At 42.9% G+C, this 21994-nt stretch overlaps 2 protein-coding genes across 11 annotated transcripts in view; one reads left to right on the forward strand and one right to left on the reverse strand.

The window, feature by feature from the left end:
* The window catches only part of mapk8a (mitogen-activated protein kinase 8a), a 14590-nt gene extending 8489 nt beyond the window's left edge, over positions 1-6101 (forward strand). For 6 of the 7 annotated variants that reach the window (XM_037124203.1, XM_037124202.1, XM_037124201.1 and 3 more), the window contains exons 8-12: positions 387-569; positions 686-810; positions 945-1008; positions 2901-2978; positions 4042-6101. In XM_037124203.1, coding sequence (XP_036980098.1) covers positions 387-569; positions 686-810; positions 945-1008; positions 2901-2978; positions 4042-4220 — 629 coding nt within the window. In that variant the 3' untranslated portion in view covers positions 4221-6101. Of the gene's footprint in view, positions 1-386; positions 570-685; positions 811-944; positions 1009-2900; positions 2979-4036 lie in introns of all 7 variants that reach the window. The other variant, XM_037124206.1, reaches the window with a different exon arrangement.
* On the reverse strand, positions 5357-21881 carry arhgap22 (Rho GTPase activating protein 22). 4 transcript variants are annotated; one of them, XM_037124197.1, is made up of 12 exons: positions 21580-21598; positions 21373-21472; positions 19697-19833; positions 14485-14681; positions 13552-13639; positions 9717-9845; positions 9411-9621; positions 9194-9326; positions 9037-9110; positions 7910-8031; positions 6804-7818; positions 5357-6715 (listed from the first exon to the last, which is right to left on the reverse strand). In XM_037124197.1, the coding sequence occupies exons 3-12, from the start codon at positions 19740-19742 to the stop codon at positions 6496-6498; spliced, it is 2235 nt and encodes a 744-aa protein (XP_036980092.1). In that variant the 5' UTR covers positions 19743-19833; positions 21373-21472; positions 21580-21598; the 3' UTR covers positions 5357-6495. The 4 variants fall into 4 exon arrangements, with proteins under 4 accessions (XP_036980092.1, XP_036980091.1, XP_036980090.1 ...); XM_037124196.1 differs by lacking the exons at positions 19697-19833; positions 21580-21598 and adding an exon at positions 21704-21881; XM_037124195.1 differs by lacking the exon at positions 19697-19833 and having other exon boundaries at positions 21580-21640.
* Between the last annotated feature and the right edge of the window lie 113 nt (positions 21882-21994).

Consider the following 21994-nt stretch of genomic DNA (forward strand, 5'->3'; position numbering starts at 1 on the left):
TGAGGAGGTCCAACACCATCCCGAGGAGTCTTCCCCCCCCTCGCCGTCACTCTGCTATCCATTGTCAACTTCTCCACCTGGCACACACGGCCTCCCATCATTGCTCTGCTGCAACCACCTATTGTGAAAAGTCAGATTTTAAAGGGCAGTAGCTGCTGAGAGAGTATGTGCTGTAGTTATAAGAGAGTGACTGATTGGATGCATCACTTCAGATCATGTGATGTAGATGTGTGTGTGTGTGTGTGTGTGTTTGTAGACTGCATAAATAGAGCTTAAGGAAAGGTAAATGTCATGATGCCCTTATGGTGTGTTACAGTGTGCGTGAGAGAGTGAAGAATGTGTGTGTGTGTGTGTGTGGCCTGTTCCCTTAACAACCACACCTTCAGACATCGACCAGTGGAACAAGGTGATCGAGCAGCTAGGCACTCCATCTCAGGACTTCCTCATGAAACTGAACCAGTCAGTAAGGACATATGTAGAAAACAGGCCGCGCTACGCCGGATACAGCTTTGAGAAACTCTTTCCAGACGTGCTCTTCCCTGCCGACTCTGACCACAACAAACTGAAAGGTAGTGTTTTTTTTTTTTTTTTTTAGTCCATGCATCATAAAGAAGTGTTTCATTCAATCACATTTGCGGACAAGCATCTAATCTGTATCTTATCCGTCTGTCGTTTGTCCCCTCAGCGAGCCAAGCCAGAGATCTCTTATCCAAGATGCTCGTGATCGATGCCTCCAAGCGCATCTCCGTAGACGAGGCCCTGCAGCACCCCTACATTAATGTGTGGTACGACCCGGCCGAAGTGGAAGCGGTAAGTGGATCGCCGGTCGGACCGCATGATCCTTAAATGGGTCACATGAGATTTTAATTACATCGCTCGAAGTGGAAAGTTGGCTTCGCTCTCGTTGCGCCGATGTGCCGTTTAAGCCATTTTCTCTTTCTCAGCCCCCGCCTAAGATCCTGGAGAAACAGCTGGATGAGAGGGAGCATACCGTGGAGGAGTGGAAAGGTTAGATAGCATTACACTGCACTCAACACTTCACTCTTGACTCTGGGTTTCAGTGTATTAGATACCCTCTGGCCCCTAATGCAGCACAGGAATTAACCACAGTGCTTGGCTGGATTTCCTTATCGTGATTAATTGATTTATTAGAGAAGTTTGATTATCTGGAATTAAGATTACATAAATTAACCATGTCATTTTGACTAGCTGTAATTACAATTGCATATTGTGGATATTTGCAACTGAATTGTTTATCTGTAATGCAAATGAAGTCAAAATGTAATTACAAATATTAGAGCTGGGCAGTATATGGATATTATATTGTTACTGTGGTATGTGACTACGTATTGTCCAAGATTTTGGATGTTGTTGTGTTGTGGTAAGTGTGTTCTGGTCTTTTCCTGGTTATGAGTGCAGCGTTCCTGTAAAGAGATGTAATTTTCTAAATTTAACAGACTGTTCTACATGTTCTGATAACCTCCCACTCAGTCATCAGATCCACAGTACTGATGATTATTCTTCAAAAACACTTATGGTCATTCCATTGTTTGGTCAAAAGCTATCATGATATATGATTGTGTGGCCCAATCCTATTATTAATGGGGTGCTTAATGATGATATATATCTCAAAAGATTGAGATATACACGTTGAGATATAACCTGAAATATATTTCACTATTATTGTGTTGCCCTAATAGATATTGAAAATGAGAGTTATAATATATATAATATAATGTTTCAGATATCGTTAACAAATATCCAGTTGAGCTAATAAATGTTAAAACGTTGTACTATACTGTTCCATTGGAAGTCTCATGTAATCTGACAAATTGCCTCCCAGTGGCTAAATTGCGTTAGTGTGGCCACGAGATCTGAAGAATGACAAAAGTGCAATGGAATAAAAAAGGTGATATCTCTGGTTCTGTCGCATCAATTTGGACTATTGGTTTTTAAAACAAAAACCTGGTGGCTACATTACCCACAATGCAATTTAGCCACTGAGAAGGCAGTTTATCAGATTATAGGCAGCTTCCTCTGGAGACACAAAAGGCTTTATATTACCTTTTCCACATATGCAGTAGTACTCAAGATTCAAGACCTGTAAACACACTTGAATGTGTGAAATTGGTTAGAGATGAGCATTGTTTGACCTCTGCTAGACACTAAGAATCTGCAAGTTACAGGCTCAGAAGTCATTTAGTAAGACAGTATAAAATAAGTCAGACAAATTTTGGTTTTAAATTGACTAACAAACCAGCTGTGCTATAGAAAATCTAAATATTATATTAAAATACAGCGAGTCACTATTAAAGCCATCTGCTGCAGTTATTACATCCAATTTGGTGCAAATAAGGCATATTTACATTATAGAAACGGTCAGCTGGTCAGACCTATGATTAGTTCATCAGTGGTGACATGATTTCTTTCTCGCCATGGAAATCCCAGAAATAAACCATGTGTAAAGAAATCCAGCGGGGTAGCCAGTGAATGTGTAGACACGCAGTCACACACATTGTTTCCCAAGGAGGTCTGTATCTCCACTGTAGCTGCCAGGGAGCGCATTACGTGACTTGAAAATCCCCTGTAAAGCCTCCCAGTTAGTGTTTTCCACTGTGGGGAACCTGATTCTGTGGAGCACGGGAGGGCTTGAGATTGTGAGTAAATATCACTTTCAGTCTAGCAGCAGGATGAGCTCATCCTGACCCCCTGCCAGGTGATAATGACCCCTCACTCATTTTTTTTAGGAGGGTCACACCAGCACAGCCCGTCTAATTTAGAAACATGATGCCATCTGGACTGTACAGTATGCACTACGCTCTGACTGTAAAGAACAAGTATATCACACACCGCACAACATCCACGCTCCTGTTGAGTTTCTCCTGTTCTTTCACTTGTAGGGCTTATTTATAAGGAAGTGAGTGAATGGGAGGAGTGGAAAAAAAATGGAGTGATAAGAGGACAGCCCCCTCCTTTAGGTGAGTAATCATTGTAACTTTGGGAGATGAGACGAGGTGGAAACGTGTTTGAGAAGACACAGTCTTATGGTTGAATAATGAAAAAATACTTTTTTTACTCATTATGAAGTTCACTGAATACTGAATATATAAACACACAATCCAGTTAGAATCATTTTTGATGATTTATAGGTTTAACCTGGACATGAAGGTTAAAACTAAGATGAATTGAGCTGAGAAGTTTATACTTCTTGGTTACATGGAACCATTTCAACCAACAGCATTTCAATACTTAATGTAAAGTACAGCAGTGTATTATATACTAGTATTTATTGTGTTAATATTTCATAATGTTAACAGGAAAAAGTCATAATATTACATCATGTTGTTTCAGATTCGTGACATATACATATATATTTAGATTTAGATTTAATATATATATATATATATATATATATATTATTTTAAATCTGAATGTTTCTAGAAAAAAATACACAATTTAAGCATAAATTGTAATATTTCCTTTCATAAAGTCTAAATTATTTGAGAATTACATGATAATATTTCAAGCAGCAAAGCAAGGAGTGGGACAGAGACGTGACTCACCCTGCAGACTCAGACCAGCAGCTGTATGCTGGTTATTAAAAATGGAACAAACTGTTGACTGGTGACTTTTGCAAGGAAAAATAATAATAAGTTAACATGTACTGCTAGTAGAAGATGCACGTCTAATCTAGTCTACCTTCAATAATGACATACAATACCCTGGTCACAAGGATTGTATTACACTTTATTTAAATTTTGATTTGATTTCTTTTTTGTCTAAATATTTTGACAATTTCTCACAATATTGCATCTTCAGTCTCAAATCATTCCATTTAGTTTTCTCCCTTGGAAACCCTTAAACATAAAATGAACACAAACTAAAACCCTAAGATTTAATTTTACACTGCAGATGACCACATCGTTGCTTTCTAGGAATCTAAAGTGTGCACATTGGGAGTTTTTGCCTGAGCTGGTAGTGGCGGTGATCCTGTGTATTTCGATGAAACCTATTCGTTGACGTGTGTTTTTCGCAGCACAGGTGCAGCAGTGATCGACAGCCCCCCTCAGCCCACGTCCTCCTCCTCCTCCTCAGCCAACGACGTCTCGTCCATGTCCACAGAGCCCACTGACCCGAGCAGTGACCCCACCATGACCTCTGAAACTGACAGCAGCCTGGACAGCCACGCCTCTCTGGGCGCACTGGCCTGCTGCAGATAACGCACACATGCAGTATACATACACACACAGACACACACATACACTTACACACACAAAAAAACCTATCCCCCATCAGTGTGTGTGATGGGAGAGGGGTTAGGCCAATGGAACTTCTCATGTTAGTTTGTAGAGCTGCGCTTTTAATGTACAGTTTGTTTTTATTTCCCCTTCCTCCCCTACACTGCTGTAAATGATTGTGGTTTGAAATTGTATCATTACTACTGTATTTTTGCTGCAAAGAATCAAGAGTATGTTTTGATGTGAATCTGTGATGTGTGTGTTACGAAAGAGAGGGATTCGAGTGTACTTTACACATGGCTGTTTTTTTTTTTTTTTCAACCTGCCGCCGAACGGTGGAATACCGAGCTGTCGGCGCCGCGATATCATGTTTTGAGTATATTTTTGAATTGTTCATTTGGCATTTTTGCATTTTTTTTTTTTTTTTTGGGACATTTGAATGAATCTACACCAGTTTCTCTCTTTAACCGTAGACTACAGCACACGTCATCTCGGATCCAGTTGCAAATGGATGCTTTTATTTTGATATTGTTCCTCATCTTTCTTGTAGAAAGCGTCCCTTGGTTTTATCCAAGTTAACCGAACGATTAGTACGACGTCACCTCTGATTGTGTGCATCTTGGCGAGCAGTCAAGCGGTCTCTAACCCTGACGCTGAGTCTCTTTTTTACTATAGCGTACTGTTAACTGACTGTATTTTAACGTGTTTATTTACTTAGATGTAATTCGTAGGTGATGGTCTGTTGGATGAGGAAGAACAGGGTGAATGTAAGAGAACAGAAATGTGGCATGGTGAGGAGTTGACACAGGCCACTCCACTGGCTAGAACAAGCTCTGTGCTTGGGGACTGTCACCAGAGACTAAGTCTAAATGAGTCACTTTACCCTTCTGGCAGGTCCTTTCAGAGGTTACTCACAGCTGTCTGATGTTTTAAGATATTTAATTTAAGTGCCCTTACTTGGTTCAATGATTTTCAGTCCTCTCCGTGGCGGACGCCCCTCTTCTCCTGTGGCGCGTCTTTCTGAGTTCTACCTCACACACACGCACACGCTCCTCAAACACACAGTATGTACATCACGGCACACATCATTTGAAAGAAATGTGAAGAAAAGATCCAGCTTTTTTTTTTTCTGTATTTGTGTTATTTATTTATTTATTTATTTCAAGCTAGGAGGCGTCTATTGTATGTAATGTACATTTCATTCAGAAGTTCTATTTATATGCATTTCGTTTCATCTTTTTCGTTTGTTTTTTTTTTTCTGTGCAATATAATTCATAGATTAGTATAGTCGGTGGTCGATCTGTACATTTTTACTGTATGTTTGTTTTCTGAGAGTCGGGAAACAGACATTTGCTACCTGCCATGATAACCTTTGGATGTGAGTGATGGCTCAAATTCCCAACCTGTCCCTTTGCCCCTTTTCATGGTTGGGCACTCCGGGCAGTAACCCCCTAGCATCAGCTCTCAGAATGCACTTTGGGGGATTGTGACGCATGTCCTGACCCCCTTGTGGGCCACAATCTCAACTGACTGTTGTGGCTTCCTCTTTTTCTTTTGTGGTTTTCCCTCTTCATCTCCTCCAAAAAATAAAAAAAGATAGAATAGAGTACGCATGAGTTTTCTCTGAGCAATTCTGGTTTTTAGTGCAGGTACCTTGTAGAGGAAAAGAAGGGAAAGCCATTCAGCACTACTGGGATGACGCTGACAGCAGAAGTTAACCGGCTGTGGTGTGTTTGGGCAAGGCCAGTCGTGTGAATTTTAGCCTTTGGATCTGAAATTGCCTCACTAACAGACTAATTATATACATCAGAAACTGGAAACTGTCTACCTTCAACTCCAGCAAATAAAAGAGTTGAATTTTAATGACTTGTGTTGTTTCTTTCACTGTCTCCTTTAAGAGTTCTTCCGATAAATGAACCTGGTGTTTATGGAAAGACTTGACCTCACAGATGAGAATTCCTCTGCTCTCCGGCAGAAGAATTAAGTCAATAAATAACCAGCTACATGACCTATGCTGTATCATCATAATAAGGGATTTTATGGAATGGTTAAATCAGAGCTGCTTGGTCCAGAGGAGTTCTCGTTTGGCACCGGCACTGGTCAGTGTAGGCACAAGACGGCGGTACTAAAGAGGACACGATGGCAAGTAGTACTGCAGTAGAGGTATTTGGTCTTCAAAGCTTTGGGGCTGGCTGATCTTCCCAGTAATCGAGCTCCTCGTCCTCTGATGGACCAGATGAAGGCAGGTTGGTTTGGTCTAGTTGGTCCGTGTTGCCCCTGTGGTCAGATCCCCAAGGGTTTTGAAGAACTCCTCCATTTCTTGTTGCAGGAGAATGTTTCGGTTCTCGGCGTCTTGGTGCGCCCGCTCCGAGTTCCTGAGTCGGATCTCTAGCATGTTAAACTTCTTCTTCTCCTGGTCCAGCTCCTCCTCCAGGCGGTTTACCTGGGACTGGTACTTAGAACAGGACTCCTCCAGCCTCAAAGGAAAGAAAAATAGGTTATTAATAACACTAACCCTCATGCTGATTTTAATTGGGTATTTGACAGGAAATGGCTCATTCTTACTTGCGAATGCAGGTCTCGTAGCTCGTCCTCTGTTTCTTCAGCTCCTGCTTGAGCTCGGTCAGCATGTTGGCGAGGCCTTCGTTCGTTCCAGCCAGATCGTCCTCAGTGCCGCTTGCGCTGTGATCGAGAGAATTTGGACTTGCCCCCCTTTCCGCGGGTCTCTCTTGACCCTGCCCTAATTTCACGGCCTTGTCGCTTCTCTCTGGCTCGGTCAACGAGATCTCAAAGGATGTCCAGATGGAGGCTGTGTCGGCGGGCAGGCTTAGACTGGAGGGGGCGACATTATCGTAGGCAGACAGTCTGTGGGATTGGTGGAGGGCTCTGTGGGCCAAGGACGTTTGGGGGGAGTCTTCATCAGAATCTCTCTGCGAGTCCTTAAGTGAGAGAGCGGTCTCTTTAAGCGAGAGGGTTGAATCCTTCAGAGACAGAGTTGAGTCTTTAAGTCTTTCACCAGAGGAGGTGGTGCGCCTGTGAGCTCGGAGGGACGACAGGCCATTCATCAGCCAGTTGCTGCCCCCAGCTGCTGACACGTCCCCTGCTGACCCCCCTATTTTCCCCCTCGGTCCCCCGGATGCCGCACTGCCCTTGAAGGAGCACCTCCAAGAGGGCAGGGCTTTGGACTGTTTACTGGGGCTAACAGCGACTTCACTCCCACCTTTTCCCTCACTTTTACTCTCTGCTTTTCCGTCCACTTTCTCCTCCATCTTCATATTGCTCTCAGTCTGACCCTCCTCAGCCGTATGTGACGTTGTAATGGTGCTCGGTGCAGTCGGCTTACTGTCAGTAGTGGGGGTGGAAGGTTGGGGTTTCTCTTTAGGGGTTTTGGAGCCTGTGCCCGAGGAGGGAGCGGCGTCAGTTTCGTCTTGTGAGATCCATTCGACTTTGCTCCGACTGAGAGGATTCAGCGGTTGTTGCTGCGGGGGGATCTTGGTCTCTGTTTCCGGCTCTTCCCGTTGGTAAAGTCCGGCGTGTTCGCTGATCAGCACAGTCATCAGGTGCTGCACTTGTGAACTTCCTGTTTAGACACATAACAAGCAAAACCTTATTCAGATGTTTCATGACATTGTACATACTGAATGGAAAGTAATAATGGCATTATCACCAACCCTCCATCATGGTGACTGGGTCCTCCACTCTGGGCCGAAGGATATTAGGTCCGAACACAGTGGCCAGATTCTGGACACTCATCTTATTCTCATTGGAGTGAGACTGAACCTCATCTAGAAACCTGAGCAGACCAAAAAACAGAACTCCTTTCCACATTATGTATGTATGTCACCATTGATGACAGCTTTGCTTCAGACTGGAACAAACCCCTCGCTCTTTTTCATTCAGTAAAATTCAGACTAATAAAGAAAAATAAGGAGGACTGAGTCATGATTCTGGCTGGCGTGTGGGCGCAGCTGACAACCTTTATATAGATGGAGAAGGCAGAGAGGAAGTGCAATTATGCACACTCCGAGTCAATCAATGTGATGTCACTTCCTGTGATGACAATGACGTGGGTGCAATGAATGTTATTTCTCTTGTGTGACGGGGTGTCACATCCTTAATCATCGCACAGTGAATGGGATAAAGCAGCAACAACAAAGTCCATCGGAGACGCATCAGTGTCCTTAAAGGGACAGTTCACCTTCACGATATATGCCAGAGAGATGTCTGTCTAATGGAAACAGATTGTACTTAGCTTGTGGTGCCAAAAGCGGCAAATAAAAAGACTTGACAGCAATTTCTCTTTCCAGAAATCATGACCAGATTAGTCACAATAAACCACAGACCTTCTTGTGCGCAGTGTCATGTAGGAAGTATTTTCTCTCTCCCAAGCTACACCCACTCACCACATCATGTCGCCGAGAGGGAGCGTACATCTACTTGCGATAGCACAGGATGTAAAGATTAGTAGTGACCCCCTCGGCTGAGCTTTAACCTTAACTAGTTTAGTTACCTGAGTTAGCTAGCCTCTCGTCGGTGTGGAAAAGTGCTCACAACCAGGTCGGTAGATTATCTGGAGTTACTGGGTCATGACCACTGGAAAAGACGTAGCTCTTGAGTGCCGTCTAGTTCCATTATAATCAAGAGAAGGCAGACTTCTCTATGGCCATCTATCTCTAAAACTTGGCAAACCAAAATGATCTAGATTCATAAATAGCTCTAGAGGTGAGAGGACATATATCTATTTTTGATTTTGAGGTGGACTGTCTCTTAACAACTATTAAAAGGTGTGTTTACTCACTTGCAGATGTATTTAAGGAGGTTGTAGTTGACCTGAGGAAGGGATTTCACCTGTTTGCCTAGCTCTAAGATACCCTTGAATGAAAAGGAGACATGTTTATTGTCAAGGCAAGAGTCTGTCAGTGTAAGACTTAGGAATTAAGCAGACATGTCATTACCATTGCTTTATCCTTGGTAAGAAGCTGAGCACAAGAGAGAAACTGTGTGTATTTGGAGAATGGGATTATAGGCTCCGGCAGCTCCCGTATGTACAGCTTTAGCAGCGATGCCACTGTGTGGACATCTGTGGTACTGTAAGACATAAAGAATACTGTCCAGCATAGATTATAGCTTTGAATGCTGCTGTAGACAAAATGCCCCCATCCAGTACGTCACCTGTCGAACACTGGCTTCTCGCCGCGGTCAAACGCGTCCTGCAGCTCTCGCACATGATTGGTCTGTCCGGGGGCCCTGAAAAGGCCCTCCTCCCCCAGCCCGTGTTCGCGTATGAAACACACACACTGTTCGACCAGCACGGGGACCAGTCGCTGAGGGCCACACTGGGCCTCATACAACATTGTCTCCTCTAGGTGCTGCCCAAAGACACCTGCAAGCCACACAGAGAAGCTTTAATATTTTATTCTACCTAATCACAGTAGACAGCACCGTGTGTAGGCAACTGTGTGTATGCATATACTATACCTCCTCCTAGTGGAGCCCATATGACTCTGCGTATGGCTCGGACCCATTCCTCCATGTCACTCTGAGAATTGGCCATCAACAGGAATGACTCGTGACTCACACCTGTTCGATCTTTCTCTCCCGTCCCCCCTGAAATCACAAGTGCATTTCATTACTTTCTGGATCAATAAGACAAAATGACTAACACATGGCAAGACAGAACAGATAAAGCTTTTGCAGTTACTTTGTTGATCACACAAACTATCATCTGTAAAGGAGTGGGTTCCACAAATATCAGTGTTTTCAGTAACCTTATTAGCTCCGGCGCCCCTGTAAAGTACAAAGACCACGCAGCTCTGCCTCTCCTTCCTCTGGCTGCAAGCAGCTGGATGCCCCACAGTTTGACATTTTACTTTGACATTTTAGTTTATTCCAGTTTAGCTTTGATGTGAAACACTCTCCCTTTATGACTTTGTAATCGCTTGGGAAGAGGTGGAGGCACTCCTCAGTCACAGATGGAGATAAAAGCATCAAAACTGCTGTTCATGAAATGAAAACCTTCTAAAACCAATCCAGAGGACAGAAGAGAGTGTTTTGTGAGTGGATTTGGTATGGGTTTGCCTATGGCTTGCTGTGTAGGCTATATATCAGTACCTGCATTCATTACTTTGTCCTGCACTGTGGTGCATAGTGTGTTGTGTGAGAGAGAAATGACCCAGAAAGAGTAGCGTTCCCTGGGGACACCAGCAACTGCACCATGCCTCTCACTCAGTCCTTTTCTGTCCAGACCCTTTACCCCTGCATCTCTATACCAAAAAACTTTCTTTAAAAAGTGACACCATCTATAAGACCACTCTGATTTACTTGCATGTTTTACTCCATTACTTATAAATTGCGCATAGTTTGCACTGCTACAATGATTATCCAAATCATAGTATAAAGTGCTGGATCTTAGCAACAATGTCTCTTTTGAAAGTGGTGGGGACACAAGGGCTATGAAAAAAAAAATGTTCAAACAGTTTTCAACATATGTGGCTGTGCTAGGCAACGTGATGGGCCTTCAAATGAGGTGATAAGAGTAGATAATTGAAAAGGAATTGCATTGCTCCACAATATGTTACAGTAGACTACTCTAGGATGCAGCTGTAAGACACTAGATTTATTTGGCAGGCCCACAATTGTAAAATACAGCGAATCAACAATGATCTTAATATGTTTGCAAATACCATGGCTATAAAGTCCTTATCTTATGTATCACATTCTGATTTTACTGTATGAGCTCATCACATCTACTATCTAATGAACCGTTTTGCTGCACATGTTGTAGGGTTGGTAGTGCTGACCGAATTTCACATCAGAATCAGCAGAAGCCAGCTGATGGAGAGAAGAGTGTTCTTGTTTGTTAGCTAACATTTCATGGTACAAGCTATTTTTCATTTTTTAACAAATAATGCTTTTAAAAAGTGACAGTGACATCATCAAAATGTGGTGGGGACATGTCCCCACCATCCCCAGTGTTAACGACACCTATGGATTTTTTATTGCTTTTTGTCTGAACTTACAGGGAGCCACTGGTCTCCATTCATTTGTCTGGATAAAGGTGTGCAGAGAACCAAATCCTGAAGTCAATTTATCATACTGAGTATCTTGTTTTCTGATGAATTTTCACGGCATTGTGAAATCATCTGGGAATGGGAAAATAAGACACGCTGGGTTGAGGAAAACAATGATGTTATTGAACATCACCGCATGTGTTAACCAACAAATTTGAGCAGCTCAGTATTAAATCAACAACCGTAGATCCATGCCATATTGCACTGTCACATTACATTCAAATTTGCTACCTAACAATCAATACAGTATTGACTCATACAGCCTCCTGTCGATGTCTGTCCACTGTCAATGAGTTAAAACACATATTCATGCTGGAGTGGTCCTTTAAGAGAAGTGCACAGACACAGAAAGGCCACATAAATAATTAAAAACACTACACTGCAAGAGGCTAATACAGTAGGATGTGACCACACCTGCTAATGATGCAGTGTGTTCCATTTTCCAGCGTGCTGGCCTGCAGTAGCTGTGAAATCTGCTGACATTCATTGTAATTCTGTGAAGAAATTTGCGTACTTATGCACTGTAAGATTTTGAAGCTATAGAGAGAGAGAGAGAGAGAGAGAGAGAGAGAGAGAGAGAGAGAGAGAGAGAGAGAGAGGGAGATGTACGGTGCTTTTCAACACTTCAATCTGCTTTCAACATTACTTACATACTGGAGATTTACAGTATTCATCCAACACGTCCTCCTCTTCTATTATCAAAGCAGAGAAAAATGTACTTACTACTATCATTAACAGAAACCTCATCATCGGGATAAACTGTCAGGCTGCTTGTCAACCTGCTGCAGTAATGGCCCATGTTGAACCAGCGGCTGCCCTTAAGAAGAACTCATTCTTGCAGGTGAATCTATGATGATACGAGCCATGATGCCATTCCTCAAGATCCAGCCGGTAACTTTGCAAACTGTCTCATATCTTCCAACTTCCAACTCGGCCCTCTGATGTATATGCTGTAAGTACTGTCCACTGTTCTGACCATAATCATGCCAACCCCACGCTGTCAACAGCAGAAATGAATAAAGTCCTTGTTTAACCCTCAGACACGCACTCACATCTCTTTTGCTGCTCTGCATATTCCAAGCATGTGTTACCGCCTCTGACTCATATGGAGCTGTGAGTTACTTCTGTTTTTGTTTTCATGCATCACTTTGATTCTGGGTCACCGAGGTTTACACAGAGGACCTGACCTCATGATCACAATGTCAAACCTGGCCTTGTGTTTGTGGTGTACGTACTGATGTTACATAGTTTGAGGTTTTAATCCCCTCCTGAACATCATTTATACTGTTTCAAAAAGTACTTCAAAAATCATACCTGAAATAAAGTAAATATATCCAGTTAAAATATTACTTTATCACCAATATGAATTGTAATAGAGGAAAGTGTCTTAAAGTATCGGATCTTGAATAAACATATGTATCAAAAGTAAAAGTAAATACACATAATTGGCTCTGATGCAGCGTGTAATCTGCAAAGTGACTAAAGTAATCAAATAATTGTAGCGGAGTAAAAAGCAGAAGGAGATGGAGAGTAAAACAACCTCAAAACTTTCCTTGAGTAAATGTGTTCAGTTGCACTCCATCGGTGGAAACAGAAAAATCAACAAACAACTTCGTTCCCAGTGAAAACCACATATCTCAAGATATGGTGACGTTGAAAGTTAACTGGTGTAAATTCACTTACGTATCAAAAGTACAAGAAAAAGTTAATGATACATATATTTACATGGATATATACTGTATAGTGTGAAATGACTGATTATCAGAACTTGTGTTTTTTCATTTGACTGTTAATGAAACAAATTAATTTTAAAATGAATTTGACTCCAAGAAGGCATGTAATCTGCATGGTAACTAGTGACTAAAGTTATCAAATAAATGTAGTAGAGTAGAGTAAGTACAATGTTTGCCCCTAAAATGACGTGGAGGGGAAGTACAAAGTAGCAGAAACATGAAAATACTTTAGTTTAAGTACAATTACCTAAAATGTATATGTCAGAGCAATACTTAACGTAACCACTGACAATAACTTGTTTTGAGTTTTGGTATTTTTGTAAATGATATTAGAAGCTGAACTCACATACATCAGGTTTTAGCGAAACGAGAGATTTAAAATAAAAATAAAAAGTTAGCCGCCCAACAGTTCCCTGCTGTCACTTCTCATTAAACAGATGGATCGGTATCACAGTATCACAGGGCTCACTCACTTCCTTTCACATCAGCGCTGTCGCCGTGCCAACTCACCTGGAACGATTTCAAAAGGGTGGCGACCAGGCTCGTCTTGATTGGCAGGCAGCTCATTGACCTGACTGCCCTGAAGAGGGATACAACCCTGCAGAAGCGAGCAGAGGAAGGTGTGAGACAGACAGGTGGAAAGACAGGCTGACAGACAGACAAGCATGAGGAAAACACCTGTATCACCGGTTCTCGAGCGCCAAACAAGAAATCCATTAGTGGTTCTGGACTTGGACGCGTAGCGCATGTTAAACACTATAGAATTCGGAGTACACTGGTCTCCGGGCAGCCGTCCAACAGAGGGAGGTAATGATGATGGAGGGAGGGATGACTCAGGGAAACATCTCTTCATCTAGTTATCCCTCCGGCACTTCCTGATGTACTTGCATTTTTGATCCTTCCAGCATAGAGGAGGTCAGAGGTCACATACTAAGTGCTTACAGCAGGAGCACGGGGGCAGCTAGTAACCACATTATCGGTGTGTGTGTCAGGGCAATAACAACACATGCTACGGCTGCGATGGAGAGTGTGCGGCCATCTTGCTGTTTTAATGATTTTTGTGTGAAAAATGATTGGATATTTCTCTGGCTAGAGTTTGACAGAAGTCACCACACATACATACTGCACACCATGTGCACATCACCCTTTGGAATTATCCATAAGGATTATATATGTACATGTGACAGGTGGATATTATGTATGTGATCTGTCAGTTCTTTCCCCCTATATGTTACTTGTTTTTTTTTTTAAATCTAGTTTCATATCTAACTGGTATATATATTTCCTGGCAGCCATGCGAACTTAGTCTATCTGTTATATTGCATGGCTTAATCTCTTTTTTCGCTCTGCTTATGACCCCTGAGCGGCTGTAACAAGTGAATTCCTCTGGTGTGCAATCGAAAAGGTTCTATCTTAGTTAGCACATATTATGTGTGTATTCACCTGTGCCTTGGTTTCATCCTGGTCCTTGTAGAAATACAGGGCTTCGGTCCTCAGCACAAACCATCGCAGCTGCCAGTTTTTCATGATGCTGCGCTGTCTTTTCAGCCAGCCTGCCTTCAGAGCCTTCTCCTGATCCAGAGGAGAGCAGGGCCTGGAGACCCGAGTCAACTCTCCAAGCACCATGCTCTTGGACCGCGCTGCATAGACACACCAACACACACACACACACACACACACACACACACACACACACACGTCGAGATAAAAGGGGGAGATTTCGGGATCAACAGCATCAGAATGAGAGGGAGGCAGAGAGAACAAGAAATGCAGAGCTACATGAAGACAGAGGATACACGTTATTTTGGGTTTTTCTTGCTTTGTTGTTTTGCTTTTATTCTATAAATTCACCCAGAGACAATCCTGAATCATTATTCTCAGAAGTCTCTCTTGGGTGTAGATAAACCCGCAGGCTTGACTGTGCATCCAGATTTCCTCTTAAGTCAATCTTCCGAGGCATGGCCTCCATTTTGCAGGAAAGACGTCCTGCTTTAAGATGAAATCCATCCATCTCTTCCATTACATTTCATTATGTGTTTCAGGCAATAATGAGCGCATAATCATTTTGAATGTCACTGCTGTACAGAGAGGGAGTGTTGCTTTGGATCAGGTTGCGCTTTAACTGCTATAGGCTGACAACAAGCAATGGATTATGTATTAGCATAGGTATTCACAAGGTATGGAGCAGAAACAGGGACAGTAGAGTGATCCCTGGGGAGCCAGGGGGAGAATAAAAGAGGAAGGGAGATAAACAGAAGGCAGAGAGAGAGGAGAGAGAAATCATTGGGTCTTTTTTTTCCCTGTTAATTGCATCTTGCTTTCTGCTGAGGACAGCAGGGAAGGTATCTGCAAGGGCCTAGACTGAAATCTCTCTCTCCTGCTTCCTCTCTCTCTCTCTCCCCCTCCTGCTTATCAGCTCCCTGTCTGGGCTCCTCATTTTATTTCTCCCCTTTCTGGATGTCCTTCATTTGCAGAGTCATGATTGCTGGGAAGGGATGAGGCCAGAGACGAGGCCACATGAAGCAGCCATTAACAAAAACTGTGTGCTGACAGCAGAAGCAGGCAGAGGCAGGATCTATAAATATGGCAGAGCCAGCTGTGTCTTGTACATCTCTAAAAAAGAGTCAGGAAATTTCAGAGGGGAACTGCTTTATTTCATCTACTGTCAGCAAAGAACTACAGTATTACTGTACAACATTCAAATCACCAGGGATAGTGTTACTCAGAGCGCATCGCCTCATATTCACTGACACTTGTGTTAGTACTAATGCAGTCAAGTGGCCCATGTGAGTGTCAAACTATACATATAATATTATTAAGTTATGTTTACTGATGCATCATAGTCTAAGCAGAATATTAATGTTCTAATTGGTGGAGGGGGTGCTAATTTGATTTCATTGACTTTTCATTGAGTTTTTAGTAAACAGTACATCTTTTACAGTGCATACTTTTAAAAACTAAAAACTGAGCAAATGTTTTTTGAATGCATGATCTTAATCTGTAAAGAAACTTGAAACCACAGATGTAAAATACATGTAGCAGAATTAACAGCAGCCGTTTGTCCGTTTGAATTGCAGAAGAATGGAGTAAACCATACTCAGTCCCTCACTTATACTTATCTGCAATAGCTGAAGACATGTACTCACATTACATTCCACCACTGAAGTATTAAAAGTGAAAGTACTCATTATATTTGAAAATGGCCCTGGTCAGTCATGATATCATAATCACATTCATTATTAATGATGCATTACTGGAGCGTTTTGCTTCTTGCTGTGTTTGTCTGGCTGCACTGGCGCGATTTTAAACTATTTACTGATGTTTAATCGATTTGAGTGCGTCACATTTTATCTCATAAATCTGAAATATACAGACTTAATCTATAAAGTTACTGCAGCTGTCAAATTAAATGGAGTAAAATATACTTTTCTTTTTCTCTCACAATTAGTGACAGAAAAGCAGCATAGGCTGGCAATACTCACTACAGTACCTCAGTATCTGAGTAAGTGTCTGAGTACAGTACTGTTACATTTCACCACTAGTAACTTCTACATTTTGTCCTCCCACTCGCATCATACCAGTGATTGTGAGACCAGTACGTCTTTCTTAAACACATCTCAATGGTCTTTTAACTCGAACATATATGAGCCCATAGTAATATTTTCATTAATTATTGATATGGTACAGTAACAAATCTTCTTCAGCTTGGATTAGGTCTCACTGATGAACATTTGAGGAAATGATAGACATGAAGTTATCATTATGGGTGGGAATCTTTCACAGTATGTTGCCAACGATATTGATGGTAGTATAATCAGACTGCTCCAGCAAACCCGATTCAAACAAATGGGTCGTTATCAGGCTTCTGCAGAGCTCGGTGACGAGCTGATCTTTTGATTCAGGTGTGCTTTAGCAGGGAAACAGATGAAATAATAACAAAGCCAGAGAAACCTGAGGTGAAACAAATATCAAAGGTGCGTAGAGAAGTTTCCTAGTTTATTGCCTCACACACACATCAACTGCAACTTGTCCATGCGTGCGATCCGATGTAAAATGAATTGGCGAATGGCCAATCTGCCAGAAGGCAAATCAGTTCTGGAGTGAAATTGTTAAAGGAGGCGTACAACTATAAATGGTAAATGGACTTGCATTTTTATAGCGCTTTTCAAGTCTACTGACTGCACAAAGCCCTTTACAGCACTTGTCGCATTCACCCATTTAGGCACACACGCACGCATTTACACACACACACACACACACACACACACACACACACACACACACACACACACACACACACACACACACACACACACATTGATTCACTTCAGACAATCTGCTCTACCTCCTGAGCTACATGCCTCACTAAAATCTGTATAAATTCAATTAAGTGTACAGAAGTTTACGCCACAAGGAGTCCTGCAGTACTGACTGCGGTCACTGGCAGGTGAATCTGTTTAGAGCACCTTTGTGTATTGATAAGAATATTGATATTTGGCGACAGTGGCAATATGACATATTGCCTCCTCTTGCTATATGATGTATTGCCTTATCAATATCTTGTCCCACCCCCTTCATGGTAATATTGAACCTACTGTGCAGGATCATATGTTGTTGCCTGCAGCCTTTCATTATTCATTTCAATGTCATATTGACAATCATTCACCACACAGATAATGGACAGAAGCCTCAAACACCAATAACATCTTCCTGTAAGAACTCGCTACTTAACCGCTTTACATTCTGCTCTCACATCTCAGCTTGTGAGTGCAAATCCAGCTCCATGATGCTGGATGAGTTCACCCTGGATGATGCTGCATTAAAGGGTCAGAGGAGAGCAGAGCTGGGAATCTAATCAAAGGAGAATACCATTACAGCAAATGAGAGATGGCAAGCGCACAAGACGTGGCGAGCAAACTGAAGTGGCTGCTGCACTCTCTGACTGCGTTGGTGAAGGAGAAAGGAGAGGCACTTCTCCTTCCCATCATCTTTTTATGGGCTTACTTTTTTTCACGGCTGGTTGAGGATAAAGACAATGACTGCCAGGGGAGAAATGAAGCAACAGCCCCTTCCTAAACACACTCAGAAATACGCATTCTTGAAACCATCATTTTTGCCCTCTTATGTCTATTATCATGCAATAATGTGAAATAAATTCAAGGAGACCTGACTTTCGTCTCCTCTGAGGGTGGGGATGCCTCTGTGGACACTCTCTGAAAACCAGCACTAGTTCATTTCCTTGAGATAACTTGGCAACTGTCACAACTCCCCGAGCGACCTGAAGCGTGCGTGTGTGTGTGTGTGTGTGCCGGCTGTCTTCAGCAACCACCTGCTATGAAGAGCAACGCGAGTGTCTATACTCTGTGTCGTGATAATCTCATTGCACAGGACCCTGTGATTTACAGCTTCCTTATTCATCTCCCCACAGTCATGTGAGAGGCATGTATATGTGGCATCCCGGCTTCAGCGGTCACAAGTGGATTTTAGCCGGTGTTAGAGGAACTATGTTTGACAGTCAGCTGCTCTGATTTTGCAGGAGGACAGAGCCCCGCATTCCTTTCAGCACCTGTGATCCGTCTGTCACCTGCTCCGAACCACGCAGAGCGGAAACTGACCCAATAAAGAGAGCTGTGGTGCGAACACGTCGGGGTGCACACCATTGTTGGAGGGAGCACTATCCTTCAAGCAGCCATGTTTTACTACGACCCACAGTATCTCCACCAGGATCAAATCTTCTAGGAATGAGGACGGTATAATTAAGAGACGGGAGGGGGGGGATTACATCACCCTGTAGTAGAGCCTGTTAACTCTCATTGAGTGTTAGACACAGAGGATAAACGCCTCAACAGTTCATATCATGCAAGAAAACTCGGGTCAATTGCTGATGAGGGATGCAGAATGACACCGGTGTGCAGATTCGGTGCCAACATGGCGCGGTTACACCTTTTTTGATTTTCATTTCTCAATGAAAGCGCTTGACAGCAATATTGATGTCACATTACCACAAAGACAGCAGGACAGATGGAGCTCCGCAGAGGCAGCGAGAGACAGAAGGAAGAAAGAGATGGACTGCAGAGAAAGAAAAGAAAAGAAAAAGAGAGAATGGAGAGAAGAAAAAGAAGAAGAGGAAGAGGGATGGAGAAAGGGGAGGAGGGACTGTGCTTACCCCGGCGTGCCTGTTTTATCTTGGGGCTCAGCATGGTTACCGTTGCTGTGCTGCTCCCTCTCACAGAGACATGACTGCATCCCTCTGTTCACACACTATCCCTCCAACACACACACAGATACACACACACACACACACACACACACACGCTCGGCTCCTCACGCTGCTGCCTCGCCCCGCTACTCCTCATCCTCTCCGAGCATCTCTCTCCCTTTCTCTCTCTCTCCAGCTCACTGTCTTGCACTTGGACACGTCTGGTTTTACACACACACACTTGCACACTAACACACACACACACACTCACGAGGCACTCAAGCACACACTCCCCTCCTTCCTTTTCGTCTCACTCCCCCTGTCTGTCCCACTGGCCCGGCGTGCTGTTGTTCTCACATACCTCGAGCCCTGCCCACTCTCTCTCTCTCTCTCTCTCTCTCTGCTCGCTGTCTCTCTGCCTTCCGCTGCTGCACACTCTCAGTATCAATTTCTCACCGTCTATAAATACGTCTGGCGGTGTGTCCTCTGTCTTGCCACCCATTTCTTTACGTCGGCTCCCCCATCGGCGCACGGTCTTCGTAAAGCCCTCCAGCTGTTTGCTCACGGAGATTTGATTATGGCCTCCTCTGTACCTGAAGTGCAACCTCAGATCAATACATTTGATTTAACTGACACCATTCTCACCACCAGGATGTTTGATGCAGACTGAGAGTTCAAGCCATCCTACTGTCTGTATCTATAAAGAAAGATTTTTGGGGTGGATGTGCGTTTGTAAAACTGCCAAAAACTGCCACTTCACAGCGCTCATGTTTAGTGTCCCGACAAATTCGGGCTAAGATTTATGGTCAGAGGAGAAAACGCCACACTCCACAGTCACTCAGCAGTCTGCGCGGTGAGAGCCACAGCACTCAAGGGTGTGATGTTCTTGTTCCTATTCTGTCTGGTGGAGTTGGAGTGGATGTGATAAAGCAGATAAATGCTGCAGTCGGAATGGCTGGATGAGACTGAAGTGCAGCACAGAGACAGTGCTGGAAGACAGAGCAAACCGAGCTTTCTCATACTGCAAGGTTAAAAATACTCAGCTCACTTGTAATAGTCAACCACTGACAAATGACTAATACTTTGCACATCCTAAACAAAGGCTTCATAATGGAGTTGGGGGTTACTAAACTGCATGTAACGAACCAGTAGTTTTACTGCATCTTTCAGTAGCTTATGGCAGATCATCTATATTGTTTATTACTTTTTTACACAATTTTATGCGGCCTTATCAGTTTGTCATATTGCTATTTATTAACAAATGTTCGGAGAAAGCCCAGTCACTGAAATAAAATGTTTGCGTTTTACTTTTTTGTAATGTTTTAATTTGGGCCAGAGACGCAAAGACTGCATATCAACATTTATAAGCCTGAAACCACTAGACATTTTTTACAAGACGTCGGGACGTTTTGCAGCCTGTTTTGGGGTCACAAACCCGGATCATTTTGAAGGGACGTCTAGACATTTCCAGCTGTGTTTATTGCCGAAGAATAACGGATATAATGAGCCAAAACTGCTTCCCCTAACCCCAACCGAGTGTTTTTGTGCCTAAACCTAACCAGAGCATAAGCACGGCTTCATAAGATAAAAAGAAATAAATATATTCTGAAGAACTTTAAAGTTGCATGATAAAGGACAGTAGTTTCAGCAGTTTCATAATTTCCACGGTTTGTAGAAGCGTGCATTGCCGACACTTATTCTGGTGGGCGGGTTGTCAGAGAAGTTTTATCGCATGCTATTTCAGAAGTTTCCTGTCTAACTTACTAATTCCGCTCTGTGGAATACCCCAAACTGGATTGTAGTTTCTGGAAGGCAACTGTCTGGCATTGCTGCATGTTTTTTTATTATATTTAGTTATAATGTTGCATCACGTGTACAATCTAATATTCTTCAATCTCCTCAAAGTAGTTTGAACTAATTTCTCTAATTAGCTTTAGTTAATCAACTTAGATTTTTCTCCTGGGATAGCTCTGCTACCGCTGAAGTACTTTTAAAGTAGCCTCCTCCACATTGGGTTGCAGTGCATAGCAACTTTGTACGCTTTCATAAGAACAGTTCATACCCTGACAGACAGAGAAGAGCTGAGATACAAAAAAAAAAAATCATGGATAAGCTAAAAATCAGAGCTTTACCTGACGAGTCCAATGTTTTGTCACTGGTCAGAGGAGTCCTGGATGGTTTCATGGCAGCGAGCTCGTCTAAACAGTGTGTCCTTCTCCACTGAGGCCATCTCTAGTGCCACAACACACACACACAGTCAAAACAATGGCAATACTGAAATCTCAGCCCTCTGCTTAATTGATGACCACTAAGAAACAAATCAAATGACATTCACATACCCAAAGAGAAGGGACCACTATAGCGGCCATGATTAGCACACCAATGACGAGCGCCTAAAGAATGCTGATGTGAACAGACTGACAGGAGGAAGGAAATTAAAACAGTCATGGGAGTATTACTTGCCGTGTCATCTCTGAGGGGCAGACCAGACGACTCTCAGCGCCGCACAAGAAAAGCATCACATAATCCCGAGCAGATGCTGCGATAGTGTAGGTACTGCTTTACGGAGAAATAAAACACAGCTGTGCCATGCTCGCCTGCCGTCCTCCTCTTCTTTTCCAGTCTGTCTGTCTCTCACTAAAGGAAGTGGGCTGCCTTGATGGAGAAGTGAAATCTGCTGACCTCTGTGTAAAAGAAATATGAGTGTCTCCTGCAGACGTTCTTATTCTATTTTTCTCACTGATTACAACAGAT

This window comes from Acanthopagrus latus, chromosome 15 (assembly GCF_904848185.1).
Source record: "Acanthopagrus latus isolate v.2019 chromosome 15, fAcaLat1.1, whole genome shotgun sequence".
NCBI lineage: Eukaryota > Metazoa > Chordata > Actinopteri > Spariformes > Sparidae > Acanthopagrus > Acanthopagrus latus.

Bases quoted from the DNA above. Each gene is read 5' to 3' on its own strand.
- arhgap22 (XM_037124195.1), bottom strand. From the start codon at position 21,609: ATGGCCGCTATAGTGGTCCCTTCTCTTTGG. The intron at 9,622-9,716 runs GTATAGTATATG...TGTGGCTTGCAG, and splicing joins ATGGGCTCCACTAGGAGGAG to GTGTCTTTGGGCAGCACCTA. The intron at 8,032-9,036 runs GTGAGTAAACAC...TGGTCTGCTCAG, and splicing joins CTCCTTAAATACATCTGCAA to GTTTCTAGATGAGGTTCAGT.